The sequence below is a fragment of the Pteropus medius genome, unplaced genomic scaffold (assembly GCF_902729225.1).
Source record: "Pteropus medius unplaced genomic scaffold, Ma_sr-lr_union100, whole genome shotgun sequence".
NCBI classification, from domain to species: Eukaryota; Metazoa; Chordata; class Mammalia; order Chiroptera; family Pteropodidae; genus Pteropus; species Pteropus medius.
Window position 1 is genome coordinate 16,851,650 of NW_024352785.1, and position 18,973 is coordinate 16,870,622.

Below are 18,973 nucleotides of genomic sequence, written 5' to 3' on the forward strand. Positions count from 1 at the left end.
AGAGTGATCTGAGATGTCTCGTATCACCACCGGAGAATCAAGAGGAACAATCAAGAGGAACATGAGGCCTTCACTTCAGGAGGCTGTATCACAAAACCCACCAAGAGGTATCCTGAAAGTGCTTTTCCAAACTGACCCCACAGGGTCCCGCCCCCTCTCAGAGTGACGCCCTACAGCGCCCAAGGCACCTCCCCTGGAGAATCACTGCTGGTGCTGGACAGAGATAAAGTCTCTCTCCTTCCCTCTTCCTTCCTATTCTTGTACCTTTAAAAATATGTCCCCTCATTCTTTATGTTCCTGCCCCGAGACTAAACATCCCACTTCCTCCAGCATGAACACCTTCCCTTTCTGGTCTGGGAGCAATAAGCCTTTACAGAGGAAGGGTAGTTTACCCTGCTTGGGTTGTCTCTTAGTCCGCAATCTAGTTCAAGGTCAGCAAATGATTCCCCATGGGCCAAACCCGGCCCAGTACCAATTTTGTGTATAGTCCACAAGCTATGAATGTTTTTTACAAATGAATTTTTACAATCAAATTAATGGTAGCAAACCACTAACTTTGAACCCACATTAAGTGAAGTGTTATCAACACCCTCTCGTAAAAAGAGAATTCCATTCCTCTCATTAGAAAACCTGTATTATAGATTGTACTCAATTACTATCACTAGGTTTTCATTTTGATCATCTTTAAAAAATCTGTAGAAAACTGTTTTCTCTCCCTCATTATGTAAGTTCCTACATGATATCCTTGTTGCATCTGGGCCAACAAAGCTTAATATATTTTACTATGTGAGCTCTTTACAGAAAAAGCTAATTAATGGCAAATGCCCACACAGTCGACCCTTGAATTCACAATACGGGTTTGAGCTGTGCAGGTCCACTTCTATGCAGATTTTTTTTTTTCCCCAGTAAATATTGTAAATGTATTTTCTCATGATTTTCTCAATAACTTTCTTTCTCTAGCTTAGTTTATTAGAAGAATACAGTATACACTATATATTACATACGAAATATGTGTTAATCTACTGTTTATGTTATTGGCAAGGCTTCTGATCAATAGTAGCTAAGTAGTTAAGTTTTGGGGGAGTCAAAGCTATATAGATTTTTGACTGCACAGTGGGGTTGGTGACCCTAACCCTTGTATTGTTCAAGGGTCAACTACTGTACTTTCAAAAGCTGCCTTAGGTCCACCCCTGGACTCTAATGTAATGGGGGAGGTTGTTGGAAGAGAGCAGGAAGTAAAAAGAAAAAGTAAGTAGGCAGTAAGGAGAAGTATGGGAAATAAGAAGCAAGCATACACATCCATTTCTGAATGAAGAAAAAAGAAAAAGAACTTAATGTACTCACTACTTCTTAGCTTTCTCAATAAAACCCAGGAGTGGTAACACAAAAAAGAGGCACAAGAAGGTAAATTTCAAATCTCTCTTAAAACATTAAATAAATATTTATTGAACATCTCTTTATAATGCTAGCCACAGTGCTCGGCACTAATATAACCAAGACAGACAAGACTCCCTGCCTGCACAGAGTTTACAAGTGAATTAAAAAAAAAAAGTGAATATATATATAGTCAATAATTTATATCTCTCTACTCCTATAAGAACAGACAAAACTTAAGCATCCTATGTAATTGCAATGTGTTTTTGGAACATTTTAATCTTGAAAACCAGGATATTTTACCTTAATTCCCTCATAAGTAAATGAATTAGATGAAATGATTAACGTTCTCAAACATATTTTGTTGGAGACTAGAAATGAATGAAGCAATCCCAGAAAACCTCGAGTGCTTTCATCAAGAAGTCCAACTCATCAATGGGACAACTAAATTGTCACTCCCAGAAGCTCCTTCTCACCAAGCGCGACAGAGAGGTCAAAGTCTCATGCCAAGTGTCCCAGTAATGCTTTTGAACTGGGTAATGGAGTGTAATAAATAAAATAAGAGTGCAATCTCTGTGTTTGACTCTCAGATAGTTTGCTTTCTAGCTATATAATCTTAAAGTTTTACTTAACTTTTCTGAGCTTGCTTCCTTACCTAAAGAGGAGAATATTGACTTGTATTTAATGTAAGATGTCAAATGAGGTAATCCATGTAATATCTGTATTATCCCCCATCCCATAATGTGTTCAGCAAATGTTAGCTATGACTGTCATCTCCCACATGTACTGTGTCCAACGCCCCCAACAGCACATGTTTACAGGCCTTGTTTAACTTGTCATGTGGCTAAACCAAGACATTAAAAACATGTTACTATGGTCTCTGAAAACCAAAGGATGGTTTTCAAATGAAATGGAAACTTCAAAATATCTGGGGATGGATCTGTAATTGAGCATTTACAGTTATTTAGAATCAGGAATAGAACAATATTTCATTTGGGGGACACGGTGATTCTTTTTCCTCTTCCACAAGTTGGTGTCCCGAGAGGAATCCTAGCCTATGAATGAGATCACGATCTTCTAGTGTCAGCATCCGTAAAGGGCATTAAGGATGCTAGCCTTAGCTATTTCATAGGGGTACTTCAAGAATCAAAATAAACTCCGTGAAAATTGTCTCAAAAGAACGCACAAGTATAAATGAAAACTAATATGATTATCTATTTACACCGGACTATACAGGCCCTAATCCATTTTAGTTATTTACTCTTTAGAGCAGAGAGGTAATGAGGGCTTGGTGGGGGATAGGAGATAGGGTCACACTACCTTAGAGCCCTGTTCTGAAATAAGCCCTGTGTCTTATTTCAGAATAGATTTTAGATGGCTATAACAAATTACTAAGACTAATTTTAGGGACAATTCACCCAGTCCCATACTTATCAAATAATACCTGCTCTAAATCTTGGTCACATAGAACCATAAGAGATCAGCTCTTTAAAGTGGATAACTATAATCTGTTCAAGATTTCTTAGCCAAAGAATAAGAAATTTTATATAATGCAGCCCTCCCACCGCAAAAACAAACAAACAAACAAACAAAAACAAAACAGAGGACACGTTCTATATACTAACATCAAATTATAAGCACCTTGTAGGCAATAGAATTTCCACATTTCTATTAAAATGTATATTTCTATTATACTCTCCCTTAATATTGCAGTAATTTCCAGTTAGTCCATTAACACCTGCAAACAGTATTAGCATTAGAGTAAGCTAAGTTTAAATTAATTTGAATCACGATTTAAATCACCAGTCAAGAAGAACTGGTGCTTTTTTTAAATTAAAGAATACACTTATTTTTGCCATGATGATAATACACTTCATAAAACTATATATATACATACGTACTTATATACACATATATATAACTTTTTTAAAAGAAAACATTTAAAGATGGCAAAACAATCTTAAAATATTCCAACTTTTTTTATTTTTAAGAGTACCATCTAGCCGTTACATATGCACATATATTTTATATAATCAAAACCATACTCAATCTCTTAATAGATTTTTTTCATATTTTACAGCTACACTGAAACGCTAATACAGTTGCTTTATGTATCAAAACTAAATGAAGAATCCATTTTACGTCACTGAAAGATCATCTTCTCTAAGTTAATCATGAATATTTTTTTCACGGTACATTAAAATCCAATAACCATAACCAAAACAACTTACATTTAAATGGTTTTGTTTAATAAAAAAAAAGGGGGGAGGGGGCATGTTTCCTTCAACCACAAATCATCTTAAGATAAGCAGCTTAGTTGAGTGAGTACCTTCAGTCTTCAACGCTGATGCTTATCGATAAACATTTATTCCTGGACTATCGTGCTTATTTTAATTACAACCCTAAAATTTACTAGGGGAGAAGGAGTGCTCATGTCAAAGCCACTCTCAGGCAGTTAAGGAATACATCTGGCACGTAGGACACAAGGAAGATGCTAAACTGGAGAAAATTGTTTCCTGTAAGTAATATACCACATATTATACAAAAGGCACATCAGTCAAGCCTTTGTTTTAACTAACAATTTTAAGTCTTTAATAATAACTGTGAAGCATTCTGAGACCTTATGTAACTTGTTTTGTTCTGTTCTGTTCTGTTTTGTCTTGGTGGGGTGGGGTAAATTTGTTTCAGAGACCTTTGCTGTTAAGTGCATTCTCTGGCATTCTTATATTCTAGAGCTCCAGTAACTCTTTAAACTGTAACAGTTTGTTAACAAAACCCCTACTCCCAATTTTTGCCCCATCATTTTATTCTAAAATAAAAGTTGTACATTTCGATAAACTGTTTAACCTCTGACACACCTTACAATGAATGTCTCTTAAAAGCAATGTGATTTTTTTAAACCCACTAAATGAATTCCCTTTCTTAAAAATCACAAATAATTGATATAACCACTTCTTTAAGATCCAGTATTTGCTCTAAGGTCAATGAAGATTAATTAACTAATATTAGCAAAAAGACTTTGAAGGGGTTCTGGAACAACACAGCCCAAGGATGTGTGAAGATAGAGAAAGAGAGCAGCAAAATGATCTCAAAAATGATTTCATCTTTGTTTGTTTGCTTGCTTGCTTGCTTGCTTGATAGGTGAGGGAAGTTAGCACAAGGGCGCAGGAGTTTATAGTAAAATAAAGGCCCAAGACTCAGCAGAGGTTCCCAGTCAGAGCCCACCGTGTCTGCACAATGTACGCCCAACCTGGTTTCGTCTCTGCAGTGCCCAGAGTTGTGGCCAGAGGGACATGTCTGTAGCCAGCAGTGTCCCCCATACAAGAAGTGAACGAGGAGAACAAATACAATTTCTGGGGCTGTTACCTTCTCCTTTTGTAAAATCTTCTTGCTTCCCCTTGCCATTCTATAAAGCGGAGTCATACCCTGACGCGTGGGTTCAGCACATACTATGACTGAACAGTGAGTGCAATCTCACAGTTCTAGATGGCCTGTCCCAGCCATGTCACAATCTGAGCTCAGGCTCACATTCTGAGAACTTCCTCCCTGGTAGCCTCTTCTCTTCCTCTTTCCGAGCGGCATGGCCCCAAGTGGCCTGACCCCACTCCATTCACCTCGGCATGAGTAGCAAAGGCCGAAATGCAACCTGCCACCCCAACCTGTACACCTTCCCATGGAGAGCCGGTAATCTTTATCTGCCTATCATTCTCCAAGTGCCTTGTTAGAGGAACAAAAAAATTCTTCACAAGCGCTAGAAAGTCTAATATTTTGTCAAACAGAAATGAAAAATAAACCTAATCTAAGCTGTCATAGAATCATGAAATGCCTCTGGCAGTTCTATCAAAGTATGTAGACATGTACAGACTCTTTGAAGAAATGAAACTGCAGTTTATCAAGTGTGATTTATAAGCAACACTGATGTAGCTGGTAGATAACACTGCTGTCTAATCATTAGTAGTCAGACAACGGCCATGTGAACACATCAATTATGGGCCACTGCCAAAAGCCCTTGAGATCTTGGAGATTAACAGCCAATCCTCTGTTTTACAAGCTCACATCAAAAAGAATATTAATAAGAGGAGGGGCAACGTGAAAGCTTGTCAGAGTAATTCAGCCATTAAAACAACGCATTTTTCCCCCTCTCCTCTCTGTTGAATTGGCTCAAGGAAGAAGCTGGCATCAGCTACAAAGTGCGATGCTGCCAATTTCTTGGAAAATGTTTTTTCACTAACATATGGGAACTTGTAAGGGTCTGCAAAACTGCTATTTGGTGAAGAAAGACAGGCAAGCCTTCTTCGCGTCTCTTTTTTAATGCTGGAATGAAACAAATGGAGTCATTATTGAATTATTTTTAAATTACTATGCATTTTAGTTGAAACACCCACGGGCTTTTTTCTACCCTCAAATTCAGAAGTTGTGTAAAACCTCACCTATCTTTTATGCTTCCACCATCCTCCAAAATTAACTTAGCTAAAGGAAACGACTAGTACTAAGCTGCACATTAATGAATTTCTTTAAATTAACACGGTTCTTTCCAGTGTCAAACGAAAATCAAAATGTGATCTCTAACTTGAAGTGCTTACATTCCTTCTTCCAAACACCTCAGGAAGACAGACATAAATCCCACTGATATTTCTGCAATTAGAATTAAACACAGCCCATATATAGGAAGCATTTGCAAAAATATATGCCACAGGCACAGCATTTATTTCAGTTATATCAGTATTTAACATACGCACCAGTGAAGACTGCTATATTTTTGTAAATGATCAGATTAAACCAAACAGCTGGCACTAACGGGTAAGTGGGGTTCCAGCAGGCTCCCTAATATATGAACATAAGCCACACTCCAAAATGCATGGCCTGGGTTTCCCCTGCTAACACTTAGAGATCTGTTTGCATTTTTATTTGTAGAACACTCTATTTACTGAGTGTTTTCCTAATATTTCGTTTGTTGTTCATCATTTCAAAATCAGCATAGGGTAGGAAGAAAAACATTAGGGGAGGAAAAAGAAGCACAGGGTTCCTGTAGCTTCTCAGTAGTCAAGCTGTTTGACCCCTAAGTTAGTCAGTTAATTCAAGGGCTTGCTGACAAGCGATCATTAAATCAAAGATTCTATACCTGGGGTTCGAAGTCTTTGTGGAGTCTCAGAAATCCAGTAATTATACAACCAAAGGTTTATGCATTCGAAATAGGTCCACTTTCATTTTTATTTTTCTTCCGAGAGAAAGAGTGCATAATGCTCAATAAAATCCTACCCTAAAATGCAGTTCGGAAGCAAGGGCCTGGTGCTAATAAGGGCAAGTTCAGTGCTGTTTCTTCATTACAGTGAACGCTCTATACACGTTTGCTAGGGAAGGGCACTGCGTTACTTCTAAATCTCGGTTTCTTCACCTGTAAAACCAGAATAACATGTTCCCTGATAACCTTCGAAGGCTGTCCTGAAAATCAACGGGATATGACTTTAGAAGTACTTAATTTACAGTGTTACTGAATTCAACAAACATTCCCTCAGAACTAAATGCTAAACCTTGTGCAGAGATTAATAATTATTGGTTGTATTTTTGATATTCAAAGGAAATAGCCTTCTGAATAAATAAGCTACCTAGGAAAATTACTTGAGGGGAGGGGAATCCCACAAGGAAAAGATCCCCACGCTTCATCGATGCTATACCAGAAGCCTACTCCGAAAGATGTTGAGAGTTCTCATTAATGGGCACCATCATCACCATCATCTTTTATAATGCATCTGATTTGGAGGTTTCTTTCCTCTACCACCCTTCCAGCAAAAGCTTCTGAATGTCAGAAAAGCACAGGACTTACTAGAGACTCCAGAAGACCCACAATCGTGCCCTGGCCATTAAACACAACCACCACACACTCGTTCAGGTGAAAAAGACTTTCACAATAAACACATATAGTTTCAATCTATTAAATGTATATTAGCAAGTGTATTTTTTTAAATGTATTTTAATAACATGTTGGGTTTAATGGGCCACTTCAAGGTAAAAATCAAACCACTGTTCTATTTAACAACAGTTATGACTATTAATGACATATGATTGTAATCAATGATTACAGACTGAAGCTCTCAGAACAAGCTGTGCTCCAAATTCTTAATACAAATTTTGCCAAAGATGAAGGGGCCAAATTCCATCCCTGAGTTCCTAAGATCTTATTACACTCCAAACTCCTGAGCTGACTTATTTTTTTTTTTTTTTTTTGCCTCTTGCAAATTAGATTGTTAACTTGGTTTAAACAATTTTCCCAAGGTCACACCTAAGCTATAAGTTATAATAGGCACCTCTCTTTTACTTGGATAATGACCCCCACTTTTTTTAAGAGTAGCCTTCCATTTAAGACCTGAGGGGTTTGTGGGTAACAAAGAAATCATGAGACAAAAATCTGCCATTATAATCTGTTATTCTGACACAGTCTAATCCTTCTGGGTAAAGCATCTTTATTCTTAAAAATTTAACAGACACGCACTACCAGACCCGGGAAAGCAGGTGTGGTATAACAGATTACGCAGATAATTTAAAGAATTAAAAATGCCAAATAAAGGCTAGATATGTGAAAATCCAGATAATTCTCAGCAGTGTGTTTGCCTGTGACCTCTACAGGGAAGAAAGACAAAAGATGTGGACCCAGAGCAGCCAGCCTTGAGGCCTTCCTTTCCCTGCAACACAGCACATATTTACTGAGCATCTCTTAGAATTAGGCACAGTGCTAGGTGCTAGGGAGATAAAAATAAATAAGACATCCATGCTCCGAATGGTCTCTTGCTGGCAAAGGAAACGTGCATTCACAGATAACAGCAACAAAACTGTAGAGACATAGACACACCACACCTGTCTCCCGTGCAGTAAGTAGATGCAGGAGAAATTACAACTCTTTTTGGAACTCCGAGAAAACGCAGTCCAAAAAGAAATCAAGGCCCAGGGACAGTGGCTTTTGACCAGGGTCATAAAGGAAGTCAAAGTCAAAACATCATGTGGGACCCAGTCTCTCAATTCCCAGTTCCAGAGCTTCTTTCCCTGGACCACGACCCAGACAGCAATCAAAGTAAAGGGTCTAATACAGGGAACAATCTACCTGAAAGCCACATGTGGCCAACTTCAGCAGGACTTACTGGCTATGCTCTGCTGACTAAGAAGGCATGATAGCAAACTGGCAATTTTCTGAAGCCCAGCTGACCTCCACAGATGAGACCCAAAGCAGTAATACTAGGAACTGCATGCTTTATACACACCCAAACATTTCCTCCTGCCTCCACGGCAATTATCTACATGCTACTAAACCAAATGGCTCACTAAGCAAAGTAGTGGCTCATCTTTATTACTCAAGCAGTTTGCTGTGCAGAGATGGCTCTGCTCTAGGATTCTAGGAAACACTAGTAAGGGTATTTATCTGGCTGTAAATATTCCTAGGGCTGGAGTTGCAAATCATTAGTCCTTCCGGCTCTACCTCCCATTTGACCAAGTATACTCATTAACTACCTATAAAATACTTAACGAAGTCATATGTCAAGCAATACCGTGATTTTTCAATAAAGAACCTTAAAAAAAAAAAATGGGAAATTCTAATAACCATTCCTAACATCTGCCTTTGAAAGAAAAAAAGAAATCTTCAAATGAGCTCTCTGAAGCTTCTTCTAAGGAACTTCCTTGTAAAGTAGAGAATCAGAATAGAGGTGAGAGACCTGAGACTGGGTATTTGGAGAAAGGAAAAGCACTCTTCAGGTGGTTCAGATGCATAGCTCTGATTAAGAAACAATGCTTTAAATTAAGGGTTCCAGGATTTTGGATATTGGATCAAATTTATTTATAGTGAAATACAACCCCAAAAGCCAGTAAGAGGAAAATAAAAATCATGCTACTCGCCTTTGAGTTAAAAATTATAAAGATAGTCAACTACCATCAAAGTAGTACAAAAAAATAATTTTTTTTAATAATCTTGGAGAAAAGCCATTCTGCACTAATCCAAAACCCAGAAGCCATAAAAATAAATGAATTATAAATTTGACTACACGATTTTAAGATGTTCACACAGGATATTAAAAAAGAAAACTAGCATAAACGGAATCAAAAGACAAATAAAAAGAGAAAAAATCTGCAAGCACATAAAAAAGTATACTTAATTAATATACACTGAAATACTTTAAAATCAATAAGAAATGGCCAACAACTTACTAGAAAATTAGTTAAGAGGTTATAAAACTATCAACACGTAGGAAAACAAAGAGATACAGTAGCTTGTAAACATGAAAAAGGCAAATTAAAATAATGGGCAACTATCAGATTAGCACAGATTAAAGCCAAAAAATTATAATTCACAGTTATTAGATTGTAGACATACAGGTATTCCATGTTCCATTGTTGGTGGGAATGCAGCTGATGAAATCAAGTTAGGGGACAATTACATTTTGAAATGCATTCAAAATGAAATTCACCAGAGCATTCTGTAACTGAAAAAGACTGGAAAATACCTAAATGCTATTAGTAAAGGATCAGTAAAATAAATTATGGAATCAAAGGTAGAAAGGGAGCACACGATATCTAAGACAGACAGTTATGGGAAAAGAACAAAGTACAGATCTGTTGAATATGCTCTGATCTGTGTAAGGAGACAAGAAATATAAATGTATATTTATATTGAACATATGGAGCCTATTTCAAGAAAGACATACAAAAATGTTAAAAGTAGTTGGCTCTAGGGAGCAGGTATAAGGGGGAAGTAAAACTTACTTTCCATTATATAATATTTTAGTACAGTTTAAATTTTTATCGATTTATGTACTGCTTTTAAATTTTTTTAAGTCAAATAAAAAATATTTTAATAAATGCAACTAGTTTCTCAGAGCTCTAGACCGGTCTCCGAAGTAGTAGGCATGTTAAATTCCCAGGGAGACTACAAGAGCTCCAACAAGGTGCAAAAAAAAGAAAGAAAAGAAAAGAAAAAGGTTTTATTTATACTACTACCTCATCATTTTAAATTTCCGTTGTTCATAATTTTAGTAATAATCAACTATATTAATACAATAGCACGTGTGTGTACTCAAAATTAGAGACACCTGGAAAACATTCACTCTGGGAGAGTTAACAGCCTCTTTTCAATGTGTTCTGAGGAAGCTACCATTTTGTCTTTGAGAAAAACTTAATATATATAACCTTGTACCTGAAATCAGTTGATATAATTCACACGAGATAATACCTCCATCTCCCTCGACCACTTAGAGACTAGAATGAAATCAAAAGAGCTGAGGAATGGAACCAGAAGGAAAGCTTAGGACAGGTTCTCACACACTGAGACAGGTCTACAACATAAGTCACAGCCTGGCCTCCTCTGCTCAACACCCCTGCCCCATCCCCCGCCCGATCCCTCCCATCTCTGAGTCTTACTTGGTTCTTCAGGGCTCCCTGGAATCTGGCAATATGCTCCTTCTTGAACTTTATCTGCTTGCCCTCTCCCCTCTCCGTCTTTCAGTTTCAGCCACCTTGGTGCCTCCTCAAACACACCAAACACGGTCCCTCCTTCAGGGCTTGTAAACAGGCTGTTCCCTCGGTCTAGAAATGTCTCTCCCCAGAGAGTCAAATGCCTCCTCTTCACTGTACAGCCATGCACCGCATAACAACATTTTGGTCAACAGCAGACTGCAGATATGACAGTGGTCCCCTAAGATTATAATGGAGCTGAAAAATTCCTATCTAGTGACTTTGCACCCATCCATCGTAACACCTTAGCACAACGCATTTCTCGCATGTTTGTGGTAATGCTGGTGTAAACAAGCCTACTGCACTGCCAGTTGTATAAAAGTATAACACGTACAATCACAGCGGTGGGCTATACCATCTAGGTTTGTGGAAGTGTACCCTATGATGCTTGCTCAATGATGAAATCACCTGATGATGCATTTCTCAGAACATATCCCCACCATTAAAGGGCACAGGACTGTACCTATCAGGTCTCTATTCAGACACAAACAAATATAAACTTTCCTTTCCCATCATCCCTCTCTACTCACCTCCTTCCGCTTGATTCTCCCTTATACCAGTGAACACAAACCAAAACACATTTGTCCACAATAAACTAGAATATAAGCATCAGGAGAGCAGAGGCTTTACTACTGTAGCTCCAGGACCCAGACTGTGCTTGGCATAGAATTAGCATTCAACAAATATATGCTGACTAAAGGAATGAATAAAGGACTTAATGAAAGACTAAACTGAGATCTGTGTTGACATCTCCCCCTTTCTAATATGTCTATTGTTGGAACACAAAATAAACAGTCAAAGCTCTCTAGATTGTAAGAGGAGGCAGGAAATAAATGAAGAAATAAAGATTTAATTGTCATTCACATCTGTATTATGAAGGATCCCTTAACATAGCAACAACATCCTACACAAATGATAAAAATGAAAACTCAATTTTTCCACCACAGAACCTACCCACTCCCCTGCATCTGGACATATTTTCTGACTTTCCCCCCGTTACAGTGGAGAACCTACCCCAGCTCCGGAGGCCACAGAGGCACCCATGCCTATTCCAGGGCACCCTAGCCCCTCTCTCTCTGATATGAGCAGCTTTTCTCCCTTTCCTGTATCAGCGTCCAGGCAGGATATTTATGCCACTGTCCTACTTTAAAAATGGTACAGACATTCCCTCACCACATGTTGCCCTTTACAGAAAAGTGTGCTGTACTCATCATGTACTTCCTCCCCTCCCACGCAAAATCCAACCACCCTAATCAGAGTTTATTAACCGCCATCCCCACCCCTCACCCAGGACCATTTTTGTTAAGTCACCAACAACAGACATCCCTCCAAAGTCGGCAGTCGATACAGAGTCTCATCTTAACCTGACTTCCTGGCTGCATGTGACACACCTGATCACACCTCTCTTGCTAGAACGTCTTCTTTTGCTTTCCAGAAACATCAGACTGGCTGAGTTTTCTTCCTCCTCAGTCGACTCAGTGCTGGCTCCCCCTAATGTTCCATGTTTTAGCCCTAGGTCCTCCTCTTTTCCAACTGTACTCTCTAGGTGACCTCTGCCAGCACAAAAACTTTAAAGCCCACCTATATGCCCACTTCCCCCAATCTATGTCTCCAGCGCTGGCTGTCCAATTGGACATCATCTCCTGGCATCTCCTGGCAATCACAGGGTACATCAAAAGTGCATCCCAACTTTTGATGCACCTCCAAAATTCTAGATATTATCCTTAATTCACATCCTCTCATGACTCTTTATCCAAGTCCTGTCCTCCTTACCTTAGACAGGCAAGCACTTCTCATCAACCCCATGAGAACTGTAGACAACGGAAAAAGTCTTGCAACTCATTTCCTCATTTCTGTTCTTGCCTCCCTACAGTTAATTCTCCATGCAGCCGTCAAGAGTAAGTTTTCAGAGACAAACCAAATCACGTCACTCTCTTGGCTCAAAATTCTGTAAAGGTCTTTCATCATATTCAAACTAAAATCCAAACTCTTTACCACCGCCTACAAGGCCCTACATGATCTGGCCTGCGCCCAACTCCCAATCCAACCTGGGCATGGTCTGATTGGAACACAGTCCATGTGTGTTATCTGGATGGATCTGACAGCACGTGCCGTCAGCCGAGAGAGTGACTAGGAAGCGTGTCCATAAAAACAGTGCAAAGATCCAGGCAATCAGGAGTCCAGGCTTTGGTCCCCCGCAAGTCAGCACAGAATGCTGGATCTGTTTTTTCTCTCCCATCTCAAGTTTATGCTTGACACAGCGCTCTGCACAGAAGTTGGGCCTCAAAGCCACAGGTGCATCAGACTCTGCTTCAGTCTGTCTCTCAGACCCAGTTCCTAGCACCAAAGGTTTTAAGAGGCAGTTCTCAATAAGTAGGCAAATCTACTGTTTTTCCAATGAACCTCCTTTCCACTGTGTTCTAAGATGTGCCAAGATTTCCAACAGGAAGAATATACAACCATGTGCTCTGTCAGCTCTAAAACCCTCTCCTGTGCACAAGTCGAGGTATGAGAGAAAATAAAAAGTACCACTGCTTGCACAAACTGTGGGGAACTCTGGCCTGTGGTGAACTGAAAACACGTGAGAGGTACGCTGGTGAGTTCATCACATCCATTCTCATTCTGACTTGTGTCCCTGGAAATCCAGTGGTCTTAACCGTGTACGAGTGCCCTCACCGAATCTTTTCCAGTTATCCACATTATTTCTAATTATTTCTATTCCTCGAATCAAATTATTCAGGTATATTAGAAATGTTCAGTGGAAAAAATACCACAACTTTTATATGTAACATATGGTATATGTCATACGATATATATTAACAAATAAGGAAAATAGAAATACACGACAACGATACTATTCTCAAGTCTGACTCACTACATAACTTAATGGCAGTATCAATCCTCAGGATCTCATTTGCCTAATAAGTCCTTATTTGAACCTCACTGCTTACATTAGTTATAAAAGTCTCTTAAAATAGCCGCTCTAAAATCAGAAAAAGAAAAAAAATAAAGCGATGTCAGATCCTGCTTCAATTTCATCACTTACACCTTGTTGCTAGCTTCAAATATCTTAAGAAACTTTTCTCCATAAAAAATTCTCTCCAAAACCGGCTTTACAAAGAAACAGCTTTTGGGGCAGAAAAGATCAGTGCTGAGGTGTGATTTAAGACAGCAGGAAAGCTATCCTGCCTCTCCTCCTACCAGAAAGTTCCTACATTTGAGCTCCATTCTTTGGGCCTTTAAAAGTCTACCCGCAATGAAGTACTGGCATCATCTTAAAATCACCTTAAGGGTCATTCAGTGGATTGCTAATGGAGTGCAAAGCTCTTGACAAATGGAGAAAAATAGGCTCTAAGCAGATAGGGACATATAAAAAGGTAAGAGATATTTTTAAAAAGGAATTTAGCCAAGGAGATCAAAGCAAAGATCACCTCTGCTTTGGGGTGGCTGACCTTTTTGTTTATCTCGCTCTCCCATGCTACGCACAATAACAGCCTCAAAGACCTACACTTAAACCTCCTCAAGAAGCACCTTGGTCTTAATATAGGTAATATCCCAGGTTTTCCATAATCTGAAAATCACTAGCCCAACACAGCTGGCTTGCTGCTTATCTTCTTTACTGTAGAAGACAATCTCCAGCTTGTTCCTTGTACCATTTTTAAATGCTGAGGGTTCAATAATCAAATATTAAATCAAATATTAACGACTCTATGGTAAACATAACATATATAAATTTAAACCATTTCTCTACATTTTCTGAATATTATGAAATGGGCATTTTTCTATCCTGGGAAAGAAATGCGTCCATCTGCTTGCCTTGTGGATCACTGTGAAACCCAAGCATCCTATTCCAACAAAGCAGATGTTACCAACAGCCCCGTAGTCTAACCTTGTCCCATCCATGACATATTACTCTTCTTCCCTCTATCTCTCCTTATAATTCCAGGTAATACAAATAAACTTCACTATAGAGCCTTATTAACCTATCAACTTCAAAGCTAATTTATTGGCCCAAGATTTAGTTCAGCGGTGTTCCAACTAAAATAGAGGAGGGGCCAATTTCTATCCTTTTAACCTCTGACTTGCATAGGAGGTGACCAGAAGGTCCTGGGTAGCTTCAAAAGCATCAGCTCAGATCTTTGTACTCATTCTAGCATGGCCATCAAATGCAAGAACTGTGAAGAAAAAAAAAGGTTGCTGAAAAGTGGGCTGGTCCTTGAATAGCACTAATCACCATCTAACCACCTCTTTCTGCAAGCTTGTTCCCTCTTTGAGCTACACAGCTGCAGTGTCGAACAGCAGGCTGGCCAGGCCTCAGAGCACCACAGTGAAGGGACACGTGCCAAGGCCTGGGCAAGAGTGGTATTCCCTAAGGTTTGATGAGGTAATTGCCAATGCTCTTCAACCAAGAATAGCAGGTGACAGGAAAGTGGTATCTTCTTAACACACTTGAGAGGAAACCTGTTTTGAGCCCAGGAAAGACCAAACACACTTTAAACAGCATATACTAAATCTTTAAACATTAAAAATCACTGCTCTCCATGATCCTATCTGTTCAAGCTCACGGATAGAATAAATTCTTCATGCTTTTCTTTGACTACTGTATGCTTGTGTGTGTGTGTATGTGTATACACATACACATACACACACATATATATTTAAGTATATGAGTCTATGTGTGTGTATAAATATATAATATACAAATATGCTATATTTAGTGACTTGTAGTTACTTTTCATTCTTTTTTGTTGTTTAGTTGTTGTTTCCCGCACTTCCCCAAAGGGTACTTTGAAATCTTTCCAGTTTTTACAATTAAACCTAACCATCTGGACTAAAATCTTCACATTCACTAAATTAGTCACAGATTTTGTGGGTAAGCTGAGAAAGTAAATGCTATGCTCAGTGCTAGGATTTAAACCACATCTACCACAGCAAAATACTCTCTCTCCAATAATCTTTCCAATTATGCACGCACATTCAGGCTCAAATAACATGGAGACAACTATACCTCACTGCACAGAATATTTGTACAGTTAGTATCACTCTTTAGATCCTGAAGTACATTGCAACAGATCCAAAATGAAATTCTTCAAAAACCCTTCAGAATTTATTTACAGACAAAAAATAAAACAGTACCTATTTTTCCACCACCATTTAACTTCCTCCTACTACCAGTGTGTGCTGAAAAACTTCTCACCAAATTCAGAGGCGATTTAAACACCAAGAAAAATGTGATTGGAATACACTGGGCGTTTTCTAGATTTTTCGAGTATGGAAGTCTTTGAAGCTCTTCAGATTTCACTATGTCAGAAAAGGAAATTCAACGTGTTTAAGATTCGATAAGCTTAGAGAGTTGAAATCAACAAGGACAAGTGATTTCATGTTGTCATCCAATCACCAGCAAATAGTTGTAGATAATACTGAACTGTCATCAGTCTAAAACTGGACAGGATTATCTGCTGGAAGTAACTCCACAGCTGTACCAACTTCAGGTAAGTGAAAAACACGGGTTCTTACAAGGAAATAATATATATGAATTTACAGCAGGCTTATGGATTCATATGCTATATATAGCCTTTCAAAGCAGACTTTGACTAAGCCTTTAATATGAGCTAAGATAGAAGGTACTGGACTTTGGTATAACCAGGTTTATAAAAATCATTTTCAGAGCATCTTTAAAAAGGTAAATTTTTCCTTTCACATTTTATATGGGTAACAAAAAGCATCCACTTAAATTAGGTACGCATAGAGGGGTTACAGAGTAGGAACCAGGCACAAGAGGAACTCTCGTTAACATGCAGGAAGTTCAACACCCATTCCCCACTTCTTTATGTACATGTGAACAAAAACTAAACCACTGAAATACATGGTGTGTTTGGGTGTTTTTTTAAACCCTCAGAAGCATTCTCATTGTGGAAACACTGATAATTTGGTTAAAAAAAAAAAAAACTTCCTTTCCAGGAGGAATTAAAATTGTAAAAGAAATTCCCAAGCTTGCAAAGCCTTTAGGCTGTCCTCAATATTAACATGAGCTATGTTTTTTTTTTTTAATCTTGGCTACTTGTTTGATTTACTAAGTAAGCTTTAGGTTGAGCACATATTAAGAGTCAAACAATACCTCCCCTCCAAAATCAAATTTACGTGAACATTTGCAGGGATTTACCTCTTTGGTAAAACATGATTTTTTATTGCATGATCTTTAAAAAATGTATTTACATGAATTTAGTCATACAACAATGATAAGTTTTATGAGATTTAAAAGTTTGTAGTTTTTAAAATTATGTTGGATGCTCACAGAAGTAAAATCCAGTCTCTTTCTTCATTAACAGAAAATATTAATAGAAAAGCATTTGGAATGAACAATAGCACATTAAAAAGTCACTAGTTTGAAAGGCTGAATCCATTTAGACCTAAATCTTTATACCGTATTTCCTCCCCCATTCTTTTCATCCACCTGTTGCTCAGCACCTCCTCCAAAAGGCAGATCTGCAAAATGAAGATACCAGCCATGATATAGACTCAAAAATCAAACCATTTCAAAAGGAGAATGATACCAAAATAACAGTACAAGAATTTAGTAAGAAGAAAAACAAAACAAGATCATGTTAAGCCAAGTTAACATATTTAAACATTCAATTTATCTAACATGCATCAAGAAACAAACAATTTTAATGCTGCAGAAGGAACGGGCTTTACATGGCCAAATGCAATACAAAGAAATCATGTAGAAATGATTCTTGGAAGCAGCTTGAGTTAGCATTAGGGTGACAGCTTATATACAAAAGAACACTTAGAAATAAAGGGTTTCACTTCCAAGATTAATATAAAAATAAAAACTAAATTGGAGAGTGTTCAAAATGATACTTCTGGAAAACAACACTTTACTGGTGATTTCCTTAAGCCTATTATTCATAAAAGGATTAGAAGAACAGACAACTACAAAGAGAACAAATGCCATGATTTCTTGTCTTCTACTGTTAGATACAATCCAGTCCTTAAATTAAAAAAATAATAATAATAATAATGAAAGATATCCTGAAATTCTGGCTGCCAGGCAAGAGCTCTTTCCCCCGCCCCACCCCCATTTGCTATACTACTTCATTGCCCTTGCTGAAGAGGTCCTCTCTATTCAGTACCATGGCCCCTAAACTAATGAAATAGGGAATTTTCTGTAAACGGTCCCAATTATTCAAGAGAATGCATTGTCTACAGCCATATTTTAACAAAGGCTCTCCACCAAACGCCCCCTTTCCCACACACCTTCTTTCCACTTTTTACTCCCTACCTCCACCACCATCGCCCACCACCACCAACCCCCCTCATTTGAACAAACAGGAAAATTCAGCAAATGCTGTTGTCCCTCCCTCTTAGTTAAAAGAACCTTAAATTTTTAGCTTCCTGACCAAGCAGCAAATAAATGCCACCTGCCTCCACCTTCCTCCCCTCTCTCTCTAAAGCTTAAGAAGTACATTTTGCCAGGGGGTTCTCACCCATTAAACTATTCATTCATTCTTCTTTTGTGAAAAATGGTAAAACAGCTGAGCATGATCACAAAACATAACACTGGGCTTTCAATTCCTATACCTTACGGCCTAATTCTTTCGCCTCCTGGTCCATAGGATTTGGTGACTGAATAAATCTTAATCTGTAAACAAATGATCTGCTCTACAATTAAACTATTCATTCTTTTTCTTTTCTTTTCTTTTTTTTAACTGCTTGGCGGCTACCCAACCCAGAGACTTTTAGGTTCTTCCATTATTTAGTGCTCCCAATGGTTAAAAGGCAATAAGCTCACTTGGAGTTTATAAAACTATGCACCATCAACAAAAGCATGTAATGCTTCCAAGATGCACACTGGCTTCCACTTGCACAATGGGGAGCTGTGTGTAGTCTCCCCCAAAACAAAAATGCCCAGCCCCAATTAAGCGCCCTGTGGGTCTTCAAAGCAGTTATGCTAACTTGCAAATACACCAAGATCCACTTGAACTCCAACTGTCTTGTGTGCTTTTACTCTCAAGGTAGGGGAAAAGCCTGAGCAGACTGACCTCATTAAAGGGTAATTAGTGAACCCCAGGACTTGAGGGGCTAGCACAATTGTGCCCTT

The 18,973-nt window shown here is 38.4% G+C and overlaps 1 protein-coding gene across 6 annotated transcripts in view; it reads right to left on the reverse strand.

Moving 5' to 3' along the window:
* ZNF608 (zinc finger protein 608) overlaps positions 1 to 18,973 on the reverse strand; it is a 147,424-nt gene that overhangs the window by 68,673 nt on the left and 59,778 nt on the right. Inside the window, exon 1 of one of the 6 annotated variants that reach the window (XM_039848579.1) lies at positions 12,643 to 13,690. The exons of 4 other annotated variants lie outside the window; for them this stretch is intronic. In XM_039848579.1, the coding sequence (XP_039704513.1) occupies positions 12,643 to 12,675 (33 nt within the window). In that variant the 5' untranslated portion in view covers positions 12,676 to 13,690. Of the gene's footprint in view, positions 1 to 4,740; positions 9,266 to 12,642; positions 13,691 to 18,973 lie in introns of those variants that run through there. One more of the 6 variants, XM_039848576.1, reaches the window with a different exon arrangement.